The sequence below is a fragment of the Accipiter gentilis genome, chromosome 11 (genome assembly GCF_929443795.1).
Source record: "Accipiter gentilis chromosome 11, bAccGen1.1, whole genome shotgun sequence".
Lineage (NCBI taxonomy): Eukaryota > Metazoa > Chordata > Aves > Accipitriformes > Accipitridae > Astur > Astur gentilis.
In genome coordinates, this window is record NC_064890.1 from 16248729 (window position 1) to 16269286 (window position 20558).

Sequence of the window (20558 nt, forward strand, 5' to 3'; positions counted from 1 at the left end):
GGGCTTTTTTTCCCTACTGCTAATGAATAGCCAGTTTAACAGCATCAAATTACTTCATATTCTAAGATGATGACTTACCTCCTCAGAACAGCCTTACCTTTGAGCAGCTGGAGTTTGCTGTTTGCTTGAGCCAACAAGGCTTTAGCTTCATCTTGCAACATGCCGGCTTTCCTCCTAGCATCAGCTGACTCTTCTGTCTTCTTGGCAATGAGATCTTCCACTGTTTTATACTTGTCGTTCAGCTCGGTATTGAGGACCTGTTGTTCCAGATTCAAGCACAAGATGGAGCTCATTCAAAAGACAATACAGTGGGAGCTTGCATTTCCTCCCTCTCTCTTCACTAATCCGGGTGTAAGGAGACTACACTACACTGTTAGCTCGGTTAACAAAAGCAGAAACAGTGTTGGGGTACTTCCTACTTAATATTCAAGACTTGAAGAGTTGGGGTGAAGACTCATCAGTTGCCCTTTTGCAGGGCTGTGGCTGTTTTACAGCTTTAATTCTGACACTTGGCAAGGATTTATGGGATTCAGTTACACAATTCTGTAACTAATGGAAGCCATGGCCCCTAGTACAGCTGGAAGGCTGCATGTGGTAAGGAACTGGCACTGCTTCTGGTTGAATGCTTCCATTTGGGGAGGAATACCCTTGTCATTCTTTCAGTAATGGGAACAGCTGTGTAGTTGACATAGGTGAAGGTGCTGGAGAAGTCATGAGATTGGTTTCTCAGCTGTGCTTTTCCCTGCAAGGTTAAGGTTAAGAAGTCCTGTGACCCAACTGAAGTCAACCAATAAGCAAGTTAACAAGCTGCAGCAGTACTGGAAGTCTCTTGTGTTTACTTGACAGCCACCTGAAATACTACTTAGTGGTCAGAAATAATTGATCTGATGGAGAATACATCTCTCCTGGCAGAAAATGCCTCTCTGGAGACTAGTGGGCTAACTATAGACAACAGATGGGAGCAATGAAACTTCCTTGGGTAGATTTGTCAATTGTTTTGTTAATGAGCATTTTTTGCTAATATGAAGGTGTGTAGCAGACAGTGGGGGCAATGCCGTGTGGTCACAGAGCAAATTTTGCATCTCTGATATTTAGAAATGACTTTGGTTTTATATTGAGCTAATGAATTTTCTTGCTGCTTGATTCTGTATATGCCAAATTCTGGGTTTTGTGTCCTGAACCTATCATTGTCATAAAAGCATAAATATTCTGTGTGAGGGGGAAAAAATTACCAGTTCTCCTGTGGCAGAATGAAATGAATCTGTGAAAGGCTGATAGTGGGACAGCCTGACAGGTTTCCTGCAGCTATTTTAGAACCTGAAAACTTGCCAATACTTCTTTCTTCCTCTATCTGGTATCAAAGAAAGTAAAAAGCAGCTATCTTCTGGTAAGTGCATTAAGTGCCTTTTTTTTTTTTTTTGTCCCTAGTACTTGACCAATAAATGAAGCCGACTGCATGTATTCACTAATGTTCCTTTAGTCAAATGTGGGGTGTGAGTTTTGTTGGCTTTCCCTTAGCAGCTTTCCTGAGCTTCTCACCTTTTTAACCTCCTCAGCATTTTGTTTTGCAGTAACAATTTTTTCTTCTATATTGTCCACATTCTCTGAATTTGTAGCAGCCTTTTGCTTAAGGTCTTCAACACTTTTCTCTAGCTCAAACAGACGTAAGGTAGCATTGTTCAGTGTTTCTTCAGATGCTGCATTTTCAGATTCAATCTAACAAAGAAGGATGAGAGTTAACACTTTCAAAAGAACTGAATGTAATAACTAAACTTTCTGGATAAGCCCTGATCAACTAATTAGTTCATGTCCATAGATCTGATACAAAAACCAGTGATTTAATTTTGCTACAACTGGCCAATTGCAGTCAAGGTGAAAGAGCCCCGCTGCTTGAAGATGGGGTACATATGGGGCTGCAGAAGCATTACGGAACATGGTTAAAAAGTACTTGATTGTATTACACATGCAAGAGTTGCCTAATCCACAGGAAAAACTTAAGACATTTGACTCTGTCATGTAAGTTAGCACTATGGTCTCAGGGCTTTGAGATGAAGTCTGAAAATACATTATCTGACCAGACTACAGCAATTGCCACTTTAATCCAGCATTTGTTTATTAGTCTCGTGCTGCAGTGGTAGATGACACTGATAGCATGGCCACACCAATACACAACCATGTGGTTGACAGGTATGACTTTCCAGGGATCTTGGCACACCTGCTTGTGTTAAATGAGCAGGACGTAGCCCTCTAGCTTCAGTGGTGCAGGATATGGGATGAGAAAAGCCTTTTGTGGGTGGGTTGTTTTTTTTTGAGAAAATGGTCCCCTAGCATTATCATACTAACTCAAAAGTTGATGTTATTTTAAGTGGTCTTCAATTTGCAATACCCAAGAGCCTTCCTAGATAGGCTTACATCAGTTGCTAAGCATCAGATTTGGTGCTGTTTCTGTATCTTAAGAAATACTCATGAAGAACTCACTGAGGTCAGCAGGTCTTGAGTTCCTTTAATATCTTTGTCAGCTTGTTTGATGGCTTTTTCAGCTGCATTTTGAGCTTTTTCAGCTTCTTCCAGTGCTGCTTTCACCATGTCTGCAGTGACTTTAACATCTGTTGCACCTTTGCTGTGGAGCAAAACTATAGTTAACGCTTTAAGTGCTTTTACTTTGGGACTGGAAAAAGAACAAGTCATACACTGCAAAGGGCCATTTTTGTCCCTTAAGGAATGAGAATCTGTATCAGGGCAAGTTAAACTCTGCATTTTCTGATACAATGGAATGAAAGTCTTGTTCAAGCTCCAGGTGACAGAAAACAGCTAATACAGAACAGGGTTGCATACCTTGCTTTTTTAGCTTCCTCCAGTAGCATTTCTGCTCTGGCAATGTCTCCAGCACTCTGCTGCAGAATGACCTCAACATCAGAAAGGCTTTCTACACGCTCACGAATATCTTCTGTCAGGGCTTGCAGCTGCTGGGGAGTGCTTGGCATCTCCATGTTCAGCACTTCATTAGCCACTGCCTCGATGCTATCCAGGTCAGCACTGTCTTCTAGTAGATAGACACAAATGACAAAGATGTGAGTAAAAGCTTCCCACTGTCAAGTCTCAGTACTCAAATTCTTGTCCAGCTGCTCCTTTAAGAAGGAAAATCATAGGAAAACTTCCTGCCCCTGACTGACTTACAGAAAATTAAGGTATTAAACATGCTTCCTTAGGGTGAAACCTCTCTCAGGAGAGGCCCAGCAGGCACATAGCCCTGCTGGCATAGATCTCTTGGAAGCTATTTGAAGATCTCTCTGATTAGCTACACCATGCTGGGGCTGTGGGGAGGAGACTTGAGCCCACAGGAAGCAAAGCCAACAGCTGCTCATAAAGGTATTTGTGCTAGCAGTATACTCAGCCTTGTGCAAACAGGGAAGGAATGGGTTTGCCATGCTGCTGCTTGCTAGCGAACAAGGCCCTCATTTAACCTTTACCTGCTTTCTTAGAGAGAGAAACTCACAGTTTCTGACTTTCCTCCCCTTTAATAGTACTTTGTCTTTCCAGCCAGAACTTATAAATGCATTTGGCAAATTACTGCAGTACAACAGCCTCAGCTGAAACAAACACAAGAACGTGCCAGTTTGCTCTCCCTTTCCTATTGTCTTGGTTTTCTCTTGTTTCCAGATTTTATCATACACGCTAAGTCTGGCTGAAAGGGGGGTGGGGTGGAGGAAACACAACTATTACATTACCCCTTAGAGGATGATTCAGAGCTAAAGACAGTTTTCACAAACCCAGAATTAAAACATAATTTAAATGTAAGGTTTTTACGCATTAGGAAATCTCTAATTTGTTTAATAAGATTCCTCAGATCTTCATTGCTTTTGTCCACTTGTTCTTTTGTAGCATTGGTTTTGAGCAAAACTGCTTGTGCATTTTGTTTTGCTTCATCAGCTCTCTGTTTTGCCTCAGAAACCTAAAGAGAGGAAAACGGAAGATTTGATTACATATTTGCGTACGCTTTAAGGCCTGTTTTGAAACAAAAATTCAGTTGGAGTCAGAGGTAATAGTAATGAGAAATGCTTTTTCTCATAAGACTCACACAACACTTTTAAAAGCTGGCTGTGATCCATACCACCAATGCTAGTTTAAACAACTCAGGCTAGTGTTTAGAGTTATCCATGAAGCTTCACTTTAGCAAGCTCCCTGTCTTAGGATCTTTACAAGTGTGATGGAGTTACGCAACTGACAAGTATTTTGAAGTAAGCCAGGCACATACTTTGTCAATTAGTGTCTAAACTTGTGTTACAACAAAAAGATATTTTTTTTTTAATATCTAACAATTAATTTGGCATATTACCATTCTGGAGAGTTGCTCAACTTCTGCTAATGCACTGAGGATGTCTCTGTCAAAATCCATGGCTTTCTGCCAGGCATTGTGAGCTACGGTCATCAGCCCATTGCAGCCAGGTCCTCCACACTTCTTCTTTCCATCATCTGTCTGACAGTTTAAACCGCCACACTCGGACTCAGCACAAGAGGCTCCCATGGGAGTGCCACACGTCTGCAGAGACACATTAGCCAAGGGGAACAGTCACAGCTTTATTTCCATTGCTGAGCTGTGAGGGGGGTGGAGTCGGACACTGCTCTACACTATGTTATTTCTGCCCCTTGCAGTAGTATGCCTTGCAGCAGCGGGTGGTTCCTGCAGCAGGGCCATACCAGCACGACTTTAATCTTCCTTCTGTGCCCCTGCACCTTCCTGCCTTTAACTCGGTTACAAATGCTGAAGTAGCTGGAGGTTATGACAGCAGCTTTGCTGTGCCTTCATCGTCTGGAAAGCTGCATTTAAGCTTTGGTTTCAAGCTGGAAGCTACTACTGTCTGTATGGCTTTTGTTTGCAGTCAGTCTTCAGTACTGTTGGAGGAAAAACTGGCCATCCCAAGAAGCTATTTTATAAGGAAGAAAGTAAGTGTTTTTGTGCAGAGTAGTATCTATCTTTTCCTTTGCTCTAATGCCCTAAAAATGAAATACTAAGAAGCTGAAATGCTCCACATTGAACAGGAAACTTTTTTTCATCTCCCTTAAAAAGCTGTCCCATTCCCTTCCACCAAACGTTTGCTCCGATTTCATCTTTCCAGAACACTTTGCAATTTGTGAATTGTTGTCAAAGTTGTGTTCCCATAGAAAGTATCAGGGTAGACTTTTTTTTTTAAAGCAAAACTATTTAAATCGGCAACATTTGTACTGAGAATTATCCATTACTTGGTCAATTGTTTGGACAATGAAATCACTAGAAGTTGTTTCAGCCACAGAGAAAATTGGAAAATTCCCCATTCTTTTGAGGTGGTTCTCCCTTTTCACCCCACCCCTTTTGCCAAATGATAGTCACTAACTTTGCAGCCAAAAAAACCTCTCTGGGAAAACCTAGGGGCTGTGCCAAGTTAGCTGCAGCTGCCTCCTGTGAAGTGTAAATGAGTGCCTCTCACCTGTTTGGCATGCAACCCAGCAGTAGCTAGAAAGCAAAGACTTTTTTTGGTGCCCTGTGATTACACCTCCAAGCAACTCTGTGTTTATGGCCCTGATAAACATCTACCCAAGATTTTCAGTCCTCAAGAACAGTTAGGCAGGAATGCAGGAGAAGGGAAACAAAAAAAAGTGCCTCTTTCTTCCCTCCCAAGAAAGAAGGAGGGCTGGGGGAGTCAGGAGGGATGACCAGAGTTATAAAGGATGGGACAATTCAGCATGTGAAGAACTCATCCTCTAACACAGGCCTGGCCTCCCCAGGGGAGTTAATGAGCAGTGCCCTGCAGCCTGCCTTCATGCAGGATTGTTCTCTGAATGCAGCTGGCTGACTTCAAAGCAAAACTGAGGGAACACCCAGCCTCTCCCAAGAAAAAGCCACCCTTGATCATATTTACAGATGAACAGGCAGCTTCAACAGAGAAAATGCCCTTTTGACTCCAGCTCTCTGCAAATTTTATTTTGTCTCACAAACGAGGATGGGAGGGTGGTGATGCCAAGGAGGGTGGCCCATCAGTGCGAGTGAAGTGCTGCCTGGCTGGGCACTGCAAAGACATAGCATGTACCCTGTGGAGCTGCTAAAAGGAAGAGAGGAGCCTAGAGAATGCAGCACGTGAACTGAGGACAGGCTTAAGAGGATGGTTCTCAGTGCTACACTTTTCTGCACGTGGGAGCTCTGTCTACAGCAAAGGGCTCTGTGTTAGAAAAGATGGGTGCTCTATTGGGCTGGGAAGGGTAAGGGGGAGACCAACATGAAGGGCTGGTGCCTGAAAGCCAGTAGGTCTCAGAGCCCACCAATTAAACAGCCCTGTTCTAGCCTGCAAAATACCCCATCATCCAAGAAACATGCATTTTTCATGAACAAACTGTGTATCTCACCCTGTCAAGCCCTAAACAGTTCTTCCCCACTTGTTGCTTCTTCACAAACCTGACTTCATTTTTGCTACAGGTTTTATACCAATGATTCTCAGCCACGTACCTTCTCAGCCACTTCGGAGAGATCCAGGCTCTGCAGCTTGCCTGCGAGTTCATCCAGAAGGCGTGACTGCTCCTCTTGTTTAGCCTTGAACTGGGCCTCCTTCTCATTGATTAAGTCTTCCACTTCCTGCCGCGTTTGTGCTGACAGCTCCACAGGGCTATCAGGGTGAACAGTGGAGGCATTGACCCTCTCCTCTGCCTCCAGGGACATCTGGAAGTACTTGGTGATACTATCCAAAGCCCCTGCAGAAATCAGATGGAGCTGCTCAGAAATGTGTTAAGTAACCCAAAGTAATTTATATTATGGAGGTTGGCAGATGACACATCAGGGTTAACAATACAAGTATCAAGTTAAATGAAACACTAGCCTCTGCAGCTGTATTCCATGCCATTGCAAGGATGACAGAATTTGGCCTGTTGGGGGGGGGGGGTAGTTCTTTTTTTTTTGCTTGGTGGACAGTGTGTCAAGGTTGCTGGATTTTGAAGTTAAGCCTTTCTCTAACCCTATTGACTAGATTCTGATTGCCCTGAGAGCAAAAGAAGATCCACACTTTTAGATTTACAGGGCAACAGCCTGTTCTCTAAGGATTCACTTATCCCATTAGTTCTTATTGCTAGCCCTAGGATGTCTGGCTTATGGAGTCACTGCTTGGAAACCGGTCAGAGCTTTCCCAAGAATCAACTGCTTGACAAAAGATACTGATTTATGGAACTGTTAAGTTTTGGACAACTCCTGAAGAGGCCTTGAGAGGGTGTGAGGGACCCTACCAGGGTGGCCACACTCTGCACCTTGGGGCAGCTTTCCTCTGCAGAATGCCACAAGTTGGGGACTCCCCTGTTCTACATCCTACTTGCCTCACTCTGCAAAATCCCACGTTCACTGGAAGCAATCTTGGACTTCCTGCAAAGCAGGAATTAAAAAAAAAAAAAATAAAATCATGTTTCAAGCTGCAATGAAGTCAGCTTTCAAAGTTTCCAAAGAATTTGGTGACATTCCTCTTTCTCCAGCAAATTTTGATTCTTGGCATGTTTCAGTGTGCTGATGGGCACACAAGGCTTGGGTGGCTCAGAAGAACTGGGCTCTTACGGTGTGCTCTTAGTCATCAGGAGCCAGGTAGTTTTTCCAACCAGAAACAGCAATTTCACAGACTGGGGAGAGCAAGGGAGATCTTGGAACTGCCAGAACTTGGAACTTTCAGCTGTTGTGTCTCATCTAAAATGTATTAATCAAGAGCCTTTAAGACAACTCTGTGCCCCACGAACTCAAGCTGGCTTTGCAATGTGCAGAAGGAGAGAGGGGGCAAGGGGGCAAAATAGAATTCCTGCTGCATCAGCAACTCTGCCCATGGACAGAAAGAAGCCGCCCTCCTAGCAACTGAGTTTTATTACAAGTCGGAAGATTAACCTGGTATTTAAAACCATACACTAATTAAACCTTTAGCTACCCCACTGCTTTCTCCCCCCTCCCTGCGACACTTACCCCGAACATCAGAGATCTTGATGAACTCTAGCTGTTCTGCAAGTTCTTTCACCACATGGTCTAGGCTTTTGGCATCTGTCTCCAGCACGCTCAGGTCAGTGTCTGTGCTATTGCTCTTCACTGCTAAGGCTGACAGGTTTTCTTCTATGTCAGCTATCTTAACTGTAACATCTGCTGTCAGTTTTCTGTAAAACAGAGGCACAGGACTCAGCAGGGGGAGGACGAAGGGTAGTAAGCCTTGGTGCTTCACTCCACTGAAGAGTGGTGGTTAGAGCTGTGCCAAGTTTCTCCCACGGCAGGACTTGTCCTCCCTCAGTGGAGCTGTAAGTGATTTGTAACAACATGCCTACCTAGAATGCTGTTTTGTTTGCTTTATCATACAAAACTACTTTTTAATCTACAGCATGTTTATAAACTCAAAGCACCAAATTGCTCAGAAAACAGCTGCTTTGTGTAAGATTAACTGGAGGCAGATTCCAGAGGACTGGTGTAATGCTCTTGTACCATGGCAACTGCATAGGTCAGAGTTGACTACTATGATCCATACATAATTTGCTTCCCATCCCACACAGCTACAAATGCAGTTTTGATTACTACGAGCTCATGGGACAGATTTGAACTTCAGGAAACTGGGGGCTGGGGGGGGGGGGGAAGGGGGGAGGAAGCTTTAGTTTGAACACAATGGATTCTTTTAACTCCTCTGTAAAGATCCCTCTTCACCAGCCGTTTCTTTAGGGCTATGAAGGAAAACCTCCCGCCCTCAGAATTCAGCATGGCCTCAGTGAGCCACGGAGCAGGCTTTAGCTAGTGGGATAACCCTAAAAGGAAAAGCAAGTGTATGTTACACATCAATGCTGCTGCAGAACAGAAGTTGGCATAGGAAGCTATTTCAATCCATGGTGATCCCACCAAACACAGCATTTCCTCATTCTGAAAGAATCAGGCAGTATTCAAGCTCTATGATCAATTTCCAGCTCTCTCAATAGCCCAACAGCCTGCTGTTTTTCAGGAGTCCACAAGAGCCCAGTACTTCTATACAGGCAGAAAGGAGCAAGAACAGATACAAACAAATGCATATGGTAGAGAAAAGCAGCTCCTCACCTGCTCTGACCTACCTCAGTACACACAGAGCCCAAATCTAGCAGCAACCCCCAGCTCTCCAGATGGAGAGAGGGAGCTGCAGGACATAAGCATATCCTTGAGACATCTGTGCTTTAATCCTTGGCCCTCTGCTTTGTGCAGTCCCCTTTACAATGCACAAGCAAGTTCAAGCAGTTGCACACAGGGCTAGAAAGCACCTGTAATCCTACCTGATGTTAAACTGTCCCATCTCCAAAAGCACAAACTACTATCTTTTGTATACTTAGCCCTAAAACAAAATATAAGCCTCCTACTCTGAGAAAAATGGAAACAATCCTTGTTACAAAGCTGGTGCTTCCCCACACACACACTCAAGACTGCAGAAAGGAGCACAAGCTTCCAACTCATCAGCTACACATGGAAATCCAGGAATTTAATCTCTCCCTTCTTCATTCTCTCACAGAATAGCAGTGTTTGTCCTTTGCCCCGGGGGAGCGCAAGGCAAGCATGAGTGGCTCCGTGGTAATTAGCTGCCTGGTGTGCAGCAGGAGCAGGACAACCCCTGCCCAGAGCATGGTAACTGCACTGCTCCTACCTTCCCCAGCCAGGTTCCTGCTTGTGGGAAAGATGCTTACTGCTGGTGCTGAGCATGGCGAGGTGCTCCACCAGCTAGGAGCTGCAGTGTACCTTGCCCAGCTGGAGGAGCAGAGCCAGGGAGTCCCCAGCCCAGCATGGGGACATCAGTCACTCAAGTAAATCCCATCTCACTGGCACTCCCACTCCTTCCCATGCTAGACACAACCGCAACTGTACTCACTCCGCTTCCTCGAAGAGATTCCCAATGTTCTTCAGGGGCTCGGCAGCTGGATTTTGAGTGATGATAGTTTTAATTTCAGTCAGCTTCTCCTCCAGGCTGTTGAGTGTCTGCTGGTATGGGCCAGTGACTCCAGTGATTTTGAGGTCATTCGCCCTATCCAGGAACTGCTGGGTCCTATTAGAGAGCTCACTGATGATCACATCCCAGAGGGCGAAGCACTGGTGGCATGGCACGCAGTTGGGGAAGAAGCCCGAGTAGCCCCGGGAGCACTTGTCGCAGCGCGGCCCTTCCACCCCTTCGTTGCAGATGCACTGCCCGGTGGCACGGTCACACTGCGGGGTCTGGATGCCATGAGGGTTGCAATCACATGCTGGAAGAAGAAAAAGGCATGCGTGAAAGCTATGGTGAGGGAAATGACAGTGACATTGGCAGGGAGAAAAAAAAAAAAAAATCGGTTATAATGAAGTGGTGAAATGAGTATAGAAGTGATCCCTGTCTGGATTATAAAAAGCTAGTTATGGATGTGTCTGCTTGGGTATGGGGGAACCAGGGCTGAGGGTGAAAGTGGAGAGAGATAGGGAAATAACTCTAGGGGAGACCAGGATTTGCACATCTCAAAGCCAGGCACAATAATGGAGCAAGGAAGGACACTTCTTGCAACGTTTGGTTATCAGTTGGAGAGCAACTGAAGACAAAGAGCCCAGTTTCACTACACGAATAAGTAGAGCAAGGCTTTCCAGACAGGAAAAGAAACAACAGGCAGGCACATAGCAGAGGGTTTAAGAACAAAACATGAGTGAAATGGGAGAAGCGAACAAGGAACAACCATTTACTGTCTCCTCCAGCACAGGTGTAGGTATCACCTGAGGAATGCAGCAGATCAAAAACCAACCACCTTCCCCTGCACCTCCCACAAACAGCACAATAAAAGGAGACAGTTGATTACACAGCACTTAGTTAAGTGGCAGAGCTCCCTACCACAAGAAATTGTGGGTGCTAAAAGTTGAAGTGGCTTTAAAGAAGAACACGACAAATTTATGCAGTAACAGCCCTTAAGAGATCTTCTATGCAGAGGTACAGGGCCTGGCTCAGGACGTACTCCTGCCAGGGATGGTGGAAAAACATCCACAACATGCACTGAGGAGCTTTGCACGGGGCTGATGGTTTGCATATACAGAAAATGGGAAAAAAATCGGGCAGTGAATAGTAGACTAGAACAAAGAATGTGGTCATGGGCAGCCCTGTCTGAGGGAGAAGAAAGAAGTCTTCTCCAACAGGGTGCTAACAACAAAGAGCCTACACACTGTTTGTCACTATCAAAGTGGGAATGAGGACAATTAACAGATTTATTGTTTTAATTATTTCACACTTTGAGCACCAACTCAGGGGTTAGTCTTCACACCTTCCTGAAATGGACTTACATTCTTATTTTATTTTTGTAACTGTGAACACCTACCTATCTTTATATGCTAGTCAGGCAAGACCCAGGGGCTCCAGGTGGTTGCCAAATTGGAGTGATAAGGTTTGGGCAACACCCTTTTTTAACAAGCTTAGAATAAAGATGTACTTCTTTGGCACTAACCCACCATAGAGAAGTTACTCAAAGTTACTGACGCACGGTCATTTCTAAAAGCACAGACACACTTTGTACACAATAACACTATCAGGAGAAATGTTTCCATCCAGCGGGGCTGCCACTTGACCTCTCCTCCTCCTCCTTAATTATGCAGGCAACAGCAGCAGAGGAAATTACCAACCTGCAAGGCTTTTAATAAAGGGATGGCAGCAAAGAACAAAAAGAGAGGCCTTGAAAATATGTAGGTCATCTACCTACCATTGTGGCAGAGTACACCTGAAGCAGGTCAAGCACAGGTTCCTTAAACAGTAAAAATACTGTGATACCCGATAAAAGCCTTCACTTACACATCCATTTACCAGGCATCCTTGAAGGAGCTTAATGGCTCCAAAAGGTCCATAAATCAATTCACACACCCCAAGCACATGCCCCCTTGAAAAAAGGGCAAAACACAAAGCCGTTTTCAAGATTGTATGTTGTTTGCTTCAATGCCAAAACACAGTGGTGGTCTTCAGTTCAAAAATTACACAAAGAGCCTCAGCAGAACAAATCCCTCCTCAACAAAACAACTTTCTTGTACAATGTGAATATGATAGGCAAGAGACAAAAATAACTTCTGCTGCCTGCACAATTGAGCAAAATGGTCCTTTGTTCTTTGAATTATACCCTGACACAAGAGATTGTTTTTACTTTACATCGAAAGTGCTTAAGTAGTCAACTTGCCATGGAATATGTTCCCTGCAGGCAAACTGTCAAGTTCCTGTTTGAAGGTCAGTTAACCCTTCTGTCAACTAATGCGGCCCTCGATATAATGATGAATTGTCCAAATTCCTCTGCATAGAAAGGGGCTAAATGGCATGTGATTTTTTTCTCAAAGATCCTGAGATCTGATCAAGCTACATGAATACTTGCTGCTGGCAAATCAAATCACTATATTTACTTGCAGATTTAAAAAGCTTAAAGTGAGGAAAAAAACGCCCATGTTGGTAATTCTACTCCTGAATACCCGCATGTTCAGGAAAGGCAGATGACATGGCTTTAGTGGCATTTACATGGTAATGTGAATTCCAAAATCTCTGGAGCCACAAAATGCTGGGGAAGGAGAGAAGAGAATTTGAGAAAGTGAAAGCCCAAGCTCCATAGCTGCCTGCTGGGAGATGATAAAGAGCAAAGAATTTATTCTAAATGCAGCGCAACAGCTGGAAGAATCATCACATTTCTAGAATTCTGCAAAACTTCCAAACTGAACTTTGGGGGACCCATGAGAAAATTGCACAAGGTGGCTAGAAACATTACTGTGGGTTATTTCTCCATTTTAGGATTCTCTATCAAGCCCAGAAACAGGCAATACTGGCTCTGCATTACCTCAGTAGTGTGAATCCAACATATGTAAAATGGCTTTCAAAAGCACTGGTTTCACATTTGCTCTTTCTTTTCTTCGTGATCTTCCCAAGTCATTAACTGTGCACAGGACCACACCAGCTTTCAAACCAAAGGGTAAAACTGAAGAAAATTTTATCTCTACTTTTAAGTAAAATCACATAGTTTAAAGGAAACCAAGAAAAAGCCTCCCTCAGTAGTGGAATAAGAGGATTCCAACCGATTTTATTTTCTTTCCATTTTGAAAATTTGGGAGGCATTTCTACATGTTGGTGGTATACTCTCTCTAGCTACAGAGCCCTTGGACAATTCCTTGCTGTGGCACTGACTGAAACATTTTTTCAGTTCTCACAAAAGCATCACTGCTCCTCTTACAGCTCACATCCTGTAAGCAAACCTTTCACCTCACCAATGGCACATGCATGCCAGTCTTTGGTTACATGTGATTGTCTTTTAATAAAGTGTAGATGACCTTAGCCAAGTGCTTCTACCAGAGATGATTGAAACCATCTCTGTTCCTTGATAGAGCCAATCTCACTGTACTTTTTTCAGAACCTGGGGCCCAATTTCTGGACACAGCATTAATAATGAAATTAAGCCAGCCAGAAACCCACAGAAGCTGCCCTCCAAGGTCATGTGGAACAGGACCTCCACCATCTCCAACACCTCTAGTGGATGAGTCCCACATCATGTGCCCTGGCCACCACCAACAGGCTATTTGGAGCACATGCAATGCCATTGCAGGGAACATCCTCCCTTTACAGCATGGTGGGGACCAGACCCTTCACTGACTTCAGCTGTGGCAGTTCTCAAATGGAGGAAGGCACGCTCAGGCCAAGACCATATAAAGCCTTCTAGGTAGTGAGGAGAGCCTTGAACACCATGGGCCACCAGGCAAATAGCTCAGTGCACAGGTTTCACCTCTGCCTCCTGCAACGCCTGCCTACCAAGAGCCCGCTGGCTTCAGTCTCTGAGATTTCAGGGCAAAACTTTGTCCTAAAGTTGACAAAAAAGCAACTTTACACATCTATCATGCATGATAGTGGGTGCACATCCACCAAAAGGATTCTGGTGACATTTGATTATCACAGCCAGTGAACTGGGATGTGAAAAGAGGAGACACCTTGATTCCTATCGCCTGCTAGAAACAGAGCAAACACCATGTCAGAATGATCCAGCACATCATGCCCAGCATTGTTTCTGGCCAGAGTACCTCAGCATCACTTCTAACCACCGTGGAGTTCTTGCTTCTCTAACACCTCCTTCGCTAACAACCAGCTAGCTATTCCTATGGCCACCATGTGAGTCAACCCCTATACAGTCCAGTGCTAATGATGCTCTCAGTTACAGCAGTTTTGCTTCCGATGTACTCAAACAGGCTAACTCAAACACAATCTTCAAAATATCGCCTGGCTCTGGAGATTTTGGCTTTAACCAGGACACTCATAAGTCTGATGTAACACCTGAGTAGCTGTACCACATCTAATTTTAGCATATGCTTAGTTAATCTAATTTTTTTCCAAGAAAAACAAGAAAAACGCAGGCACATCTAGGGATGCAGAAGTGTTTCAGGTATTACTCAGTAGCTAGCAATGGCTTTATACCCCACTTAACATAGTATTTGTGGAATAGGGAAAGATATGAAGTTCTATAAGCTCCTTTTAAATGCCTTGCCTATGTTTACATGACTAGAAATTGGGAAGTGGTTCATTTTGCACTGCTAAACTACACAGATGTTGAGTTTACTCCAAGAGATTTAGATGCCTTAACCAGTTTAGGTTGGCAATGGCCTTCAGGACAAATGGTTAATTACCCTCCCTTCATACAGAGGGGTGGACCAAGGCCAAGGTGAAGGGCTACAAGTTAACATGGATGGGGCGGCTTGCTTTGAAGATCAGTGTTAGACAGACATCAAATCTGTCCCTGAGTAAGCAGAGCAGGACCCTGCAGTACCTCCGATGGAAAATATAGTGGAGGAAAAGGAGTCTTTTGAAATCATTGGCCAAAGATTTGAGGGTTTTCAAAGGAGCATTTACTGTATTAAACAATAGGCTTCTGTTTTGAAATATCATTTTGGAACTGGGTGTATTGTTTTCTTTAATTGAGTGTTTAACTCAATCAGACATTCTTCAGTGGCATACTCCAACTTAAGTGCAATCACATTTTTGACAGTAAAATTTTCCAGCCAAATTCTTCAGTCAGGATCTGCCGATTAGCTGCTTACAGGTATAAAAGCTTGTAGCTGCATCTGTTCACAAACCCATGTCCACGTAAGTGTATGCACACACAGAGTATGCATGGTTAATTTTTATACCACCTTGATCAATGCCTTTCTCTTTCAGTAATTTTTTTTCCTGATCATAAAGATAAAAAGTAACACTCGTACATGCTTATTAAATGTAGTCTTGTAGAAACCCAAGGGGAGAAATCCCAAAGAAGTAAATGACTAGCTCAGGTGGTTTGCTTTAAGCACATAAATATCTATGACCACTTTATCTTTCACTTACTCCGACAGCTCTGCTACCTTTCCCTCTGATTTTAAATATTTAGAACTCACTTCCATTTAATTCAATAATTCCTTCAATTATTGTTATTAATTCAGTAACACTGTAGTTCAGTATGTGGCATATTTGCATATCACTTAATTTAAACTAAGGTGTCTCAGAGCAGTTGCTACTACAGCCGAGATGATATAATGGATACTGAAAGGGCTGTATGAAGATCAGTCTGTGTAATGCCTTATTGCAGGATGCTAGGAACAAGCGAGTGCCCTGCATCATCCTACACAGTACAGAAATCATTTTTTCAGAAATATTTTCTTTACTGCTTGAGATCAGGGATGGAGAACATCAAATGTTTAACTCCTCCACAGCAAAAAAACAAAGGGTTTGTTCAAACATGATTTCCTGGCAACATTTCTCAGTGGCAGTGAGGCACTATGATGAGAAAACCATTCAGCAATTTGTAAGGTTGAAAGTTTTGCAGAGCTAGCAAATTTCTTCTGAATAATCAGCTATTGATTTAAATTACCCTGTAAGCATATTGCTAACTCCTCAGCATTACAATTTTCAGTACGAGTGTTAAGATAAGATCCCAGCCTAGAATTACTAGAGTTGTGCTGCATTTTAACATGCTAGCAGACTTTGCCAAAAGGGCAATTTTCTGGAAACAATCAATATACATTACAATATTTTAAGACCACAGCTCAATTGAAATTACGAAATTCAAAGCGAAAACTGTATTTCCTTTGGCACAGAATTTGTCTGACTTCCTCTAGACACTTATCACAGACAGAAAAGAAACATCTGCTAGTCTTTCTCTGCACCATAAACACCTCCTATAAAAGCAGCCTATGTGACTAGTTTTAAGACCCAGGTGTTAAATTAAGATTATGAAGCCTATTGTAAAAGGCAATGGAGTAATTTTCAGTGAACAGATGTTTCGGCACCAGGTACATAACAAAGACTAAAAACTGAGAAAAACAACTTTCTGCCAATGCCTGTAGTGAGTATTTGATAAAAACATGACCTTTTTTCATCTTAGTTCAATTAAATTCTGTTTCTTACCATAGGGCTTGATACTCAAGTCCAACACAGAAAAACATTGACAAAGGTATGCTTCTTGTAAAGGGGAGATAGCAATACAACCTAACTTTCAATCTTATATAGTGCCTTTTACTAACTGCACTCTGTTCTGGTTGTTCAATTAAAAGAGTAATGATAGTAAAATTGTCATCTCCTTTATATAATATTATATGAAACACATAAACCTCAAATATCTACTGTGTAAGGGCATTGTTCAAGCTGCCTCTGCAGCCACACCGTAACTCAGAGGCTTCACAGGAGCCTGGAGCCTCCTGCCAGAAATGTGCTTTACAGGCTGAAGTTGGTACAGAGCTCGGCGTGCCTAGTCCTGCACTTTGGTTGCCAGGCTTTGGAAAAGCTCCAGCAGGATGCCTGGGAGACTTGAGTTTGATCCCCTTGCTCACTGTAATCCTCACAGGGACCTGCATGAGGCCAACAGAGATGCACTGGGCTTTTCCCTATCCTCTACACCTCTCCTGTGCTTGTTTCGGGCATTATGTTAAATTAAACGAGTAACTGTGGTTTTTTTAAGCATGGAGTAAGCAGTCTCTGAAGACCCAGTCTTACAGACTCTCTGCGGTGTGTAATCCCCAATGGACATCTGTGTGTGGTGGGAGCGTACCCAGTACCGAAGGGTCGAGATGCTACCCAAACATAGGCACTAGCTTAGCTTGCCCCAGTGGTCTGGTCCCACTGTAACCACTGGGGACATGCAGAGAGGAGACATCAGATCATGCTCTCTTTCCACCGCAGGGAACACAAACTGCAAATCGAAGCACTCAGACCAGGTGCAAAAACCTGCATCCCCCAGCTTCTGCTTTACCATGTCTGATCTTACCAAGATTTCTACAAAACAAGTCACAGGCAGCAGCCTGCAATAGTCTCTGTCACCAACGGGGACAGCAGGGAAGCGTGCCCTGGAGTCTGGTTTCCAATGGAGAGTGCTGGGACCCTGGGGCCACATCCACAGCTCAGTGCTGCTGCAAGTGCCTAGGAACCCGTGGGGGGCTGCAGCCCCCAGCCTGTCCTAGATGGGCCATTTTGTACATCTCCACATAGCTGTGTACAGAGGTTTTTTGCAGGCACTTGTGTTCATATGACCACACACTTTTTTTTTTAGCAATTAAAAAATTTGTAAAGGGTGTCACAGCAACATGGGCAGTACAGTCCCCATTTCTCAGCAGGAGCTTGTGTCTCTTGGTGCCAACAGCTTGAAGACCTCTTGTGAAGAGACCACATATTTCTGTCCCTTGAGTGATGCACCATGTGATTTCCAAGCTTGAGCAGAAGCCACTTGCCCCAGCCAGTGGAGGTTCCCACACTGGAGTCATCGGGACAAACATCCACACCTCCACATCAGGTCACTGCCCACAGCGAAGACTGTCTGTCCATACTCATATGGTTCAGAGCTCTCGCCATTCCCTCTCCAGATAGGTTTGTATTTTCTTCCTGAACACAGCACAAAATGTGGCCGTATTGGCTGCTTGGGCCAGCATAAGCAGGCCACTGAGGGCAGGTGGCAAATGCCATGGCCAGGAGTCCACATGTGCCCCTGCATCTGGAGCTGACATCTTTGTGATGAATCCCTGTCTCAGTTCCAGCTTCACCTTGGCCACAGGCCATATTTAAGCTATCTTCCCGGGGCACTGCTCTGCAACTCCTTAAACAGTACAGTTTTCCAGTTCACCTGCAAACTGCTTACCACTGAGAGCTGCTACCTGCCCACAGAGCAGCTGCACATCTGCCAGTCTGAACATTCCCCCTCGGCTCACCGGGACTAAATGAGGCCTGAGAAGTTGCTTCTTTCCCTGCTGAGGAAGGATAGGAGTCAGGGCAGGAAGCACTGACCCTACCATGCTGGGGAGACTCGGCAGCACCACAGGGCTGGATGTGCTCCATGAGTGAGCACATGCTTGGAACCCATCTGGGGCATCGTGTCACAGGCTGCTGCGGCTCAGTGCTGGGCACTGGCTCTCCCCACCTGACACAGAGACCTCCCGTTGGATGCAATCCTGAAGGAAAATCTGCATTTCCACCTGAGCGAGTCTCCCATGTCACTTGGGGCAGCAGTTTGGAAGGAGAGTGTAAAAACATTTGCATTGTAAAAACAGTCTCTGAAGAATATATCCTCTTCTTTACTTCATTAAAAAGCAGGTCTTCACATGCTCGAAAGGCAGCACAAACTCCATCAGAGATCAGAAATGCTGGTACACTGCAAAATCCTGCTGATAAGGTATGCAGATGGACTCCATCAATAAACCCTGATGGAGACAGCTGATACCAAGAGACAATCCCTGCCCTGGAGCCAGCAGGGTCAGTGCCCCTCACCACGTCAGAACACACACAGCCTCCCCGAAAGGCTGCCTCGCCCCCCAAGAAACCCAATATGTACTCAGGAACTGGGACAATTCCCCAGTCCTTTCATCTGCTGCACTAACCAAGTAGTTGTGACCTGCCTATCTGGTTAGATAATGGGCTCTAAGGTATCTCTATTGTAAGGGATTTATTAAAGACCACAGCAAGCACATTCCTCCCTGCAGGAAAAAATACCTTAATCTACTGCAAACCCTCCTGGCAAAGGCTCCTATTTGAACAGATCAGAGATACAAGTTTGTTCTGGTCTGGACAGTGTTTGAAGTTTCTTTTCCCGCTAATGAACAGACTTGTTTATAACAAAAGGACAGAGAGCATCCAGTTTTCTAAACAAGCAACTTCATGGCGCTCTGTTTTGCGGCATATAGCTATGGCTAACCTGCTGCATTGTCTCCGCTCGCTCCTTTATTTTCAGCTGAAATATAAGGAAAGTCTCCTACTAAATCCAAAACCTTATTTCTTCAGGCTCAGTCTCCCTAACAAGACACAAGAGGAGACAGTGGTCTTCCACCACCTACAATCGAAAGGCAAAGGAAACCGGTCTCTGGACCAATTCTCAAACCCAAAGACTTGTGATGTGTTTTCTTACCACACCAGCTTACCTGAGAGCATTGCAGCTTAATGGTTAAAGGAGAGTTAGTTTCTACACAGAGAGGTTTGTTTCCAAATAAGGGTCCAGCAAGCGCCAGGTCGGGCTCCTGCTGTGCCTCCCATCCCTGGAGACACCAAAACCCCGGGGGACAGACCCCAGCGTGCCTTCCTCCCTCACTTCCAAGGCTCATGGGGGCACTGGCAGGGAACACCGGAGGGGCTGCTCCCGGTGGGGGTGTCCCAGCGCACTGGGGGATGATGGCAAGCCTGGCCACCAGCCACCAGGCCATTTCCAAAAGGAGCCGGTGGAGCAGGCGCCGGGGTTGGACTCACCTCGGCACTCCACGCCCGGGTCACCCCAGAAGAGCTCCTGGCACTCCCGGCAGGTTCGGCCTCCAAAGCCCGGCATGCACTGGCACTGCCCCGTGAACTGCCAAAACAAACCCCAACAGGAGATGCGACCACCTCAGCAGCAGCCCGGCCCCGCGCCGGAGCGAAGGCCAAGCTGTCGGAGCATGCCCCGCGCTCCCCTCACCTCATTGCAGGCAGGCCCGAGGGAGCGTGCGGGGTCGCAGCCGCACTGCTCGCAGCCAGCGCCGCTGGCGAGCCTCCACGTGTGGGGGGCACAGCGGTCGCAGGTCTGCCCCACCACGTTGGGCAGGCACCGGCACTGCCCTGTGGCCGCCTCGCACTGGCAGCTCTCCGAGCCCTCGCAGTCCTCACGGATGGTGCCCAGGTAGTTGCAGACGCACTCTGTGAGGCAAAGAGCGTGGCGCCTCAACGTCAGCCCATCCTCTCGTAACCAGACTGCCCGGAGTTCGCATTTAGTTTATTCCCCGAGTCCCCAGAGGCGTGGGCAGGTGCTGGCACATGCCAATGTCCGTGGCCAGGCCTGGATGAGCCAACCCTGAATGACACCCAGCACCACACAAGAGCCCTCCTCATGTCCCAGGCTGGCCGCCTCTACAGCTTCTGCCCCAGCACACAGGAGGTGACAGGAGCTGCTCATTCAAGCAGCCCAGCCTTCCCACTCCTCTTCTCTCCTCCCTCTGTACACAACCGAAGCCCAAGCCTGCCCAGCTCCCGTCAGCTGGCTACAGTGGCGGATCTGCTTGCAGCGGCCGATGGCCTGCCAAGCGGAGCAGGGCTCTGCTCGCCCACACAGCAACCCGCCCGCCTCGCTGGGCTGCGTCTGGTGCA

The 20558-nt window shown here is 45.5% G+C and overlaps 1 protein-coding gene across 2 annotated transcripts in view; it reads right to left on the bottom strand.

Annotated features, from left to right (window-relative positions):
- LAMB1 (laminin subunit beta 1) overlaps positions 1–20558 on the bottom strand; it is a 44329-nt gene that overhangs the window by 1086 nt on the left and 22685 nt on the right. For both annotated transcript variants that reach the window (XM_049813791.1, XM_049813792.1), the window contains 11 exons: positions 19894–20111; positions 19692–19788; positions 9855–10224; positions 7958–8142; positions 6479–6720; positions 4337–4540; positions 3808–3952; positions 2836–3043; positions 2479–2620; positions 1540–1716; positions 98–257 (listed from right to left, as the gene is read on the bottom strand). In XM_049813791.1, the coding sequence (XP_049669748.1) occupies positions 98–257; positions 1540–1716; positions 2479–2620; positions 2836–3043; positions 3808–3952; positions 4337–4540; positions 6479–6720; positions 7958–8142; positions 9855–10224; positions 19692–19788; positions 19894–20111 (2148 nt within the window). The remainder of the gene's footprint in view (positions 1–97; positions 258–1539; positions 1717–2478; positions 2621–2835; positions 3044–3807; positions 3953–4336; positions 4541–6478; positions 6721–7957; positions 8143–9854; positions 10225–19691; positions 19789–19893; positions 20112–20558) is intronic.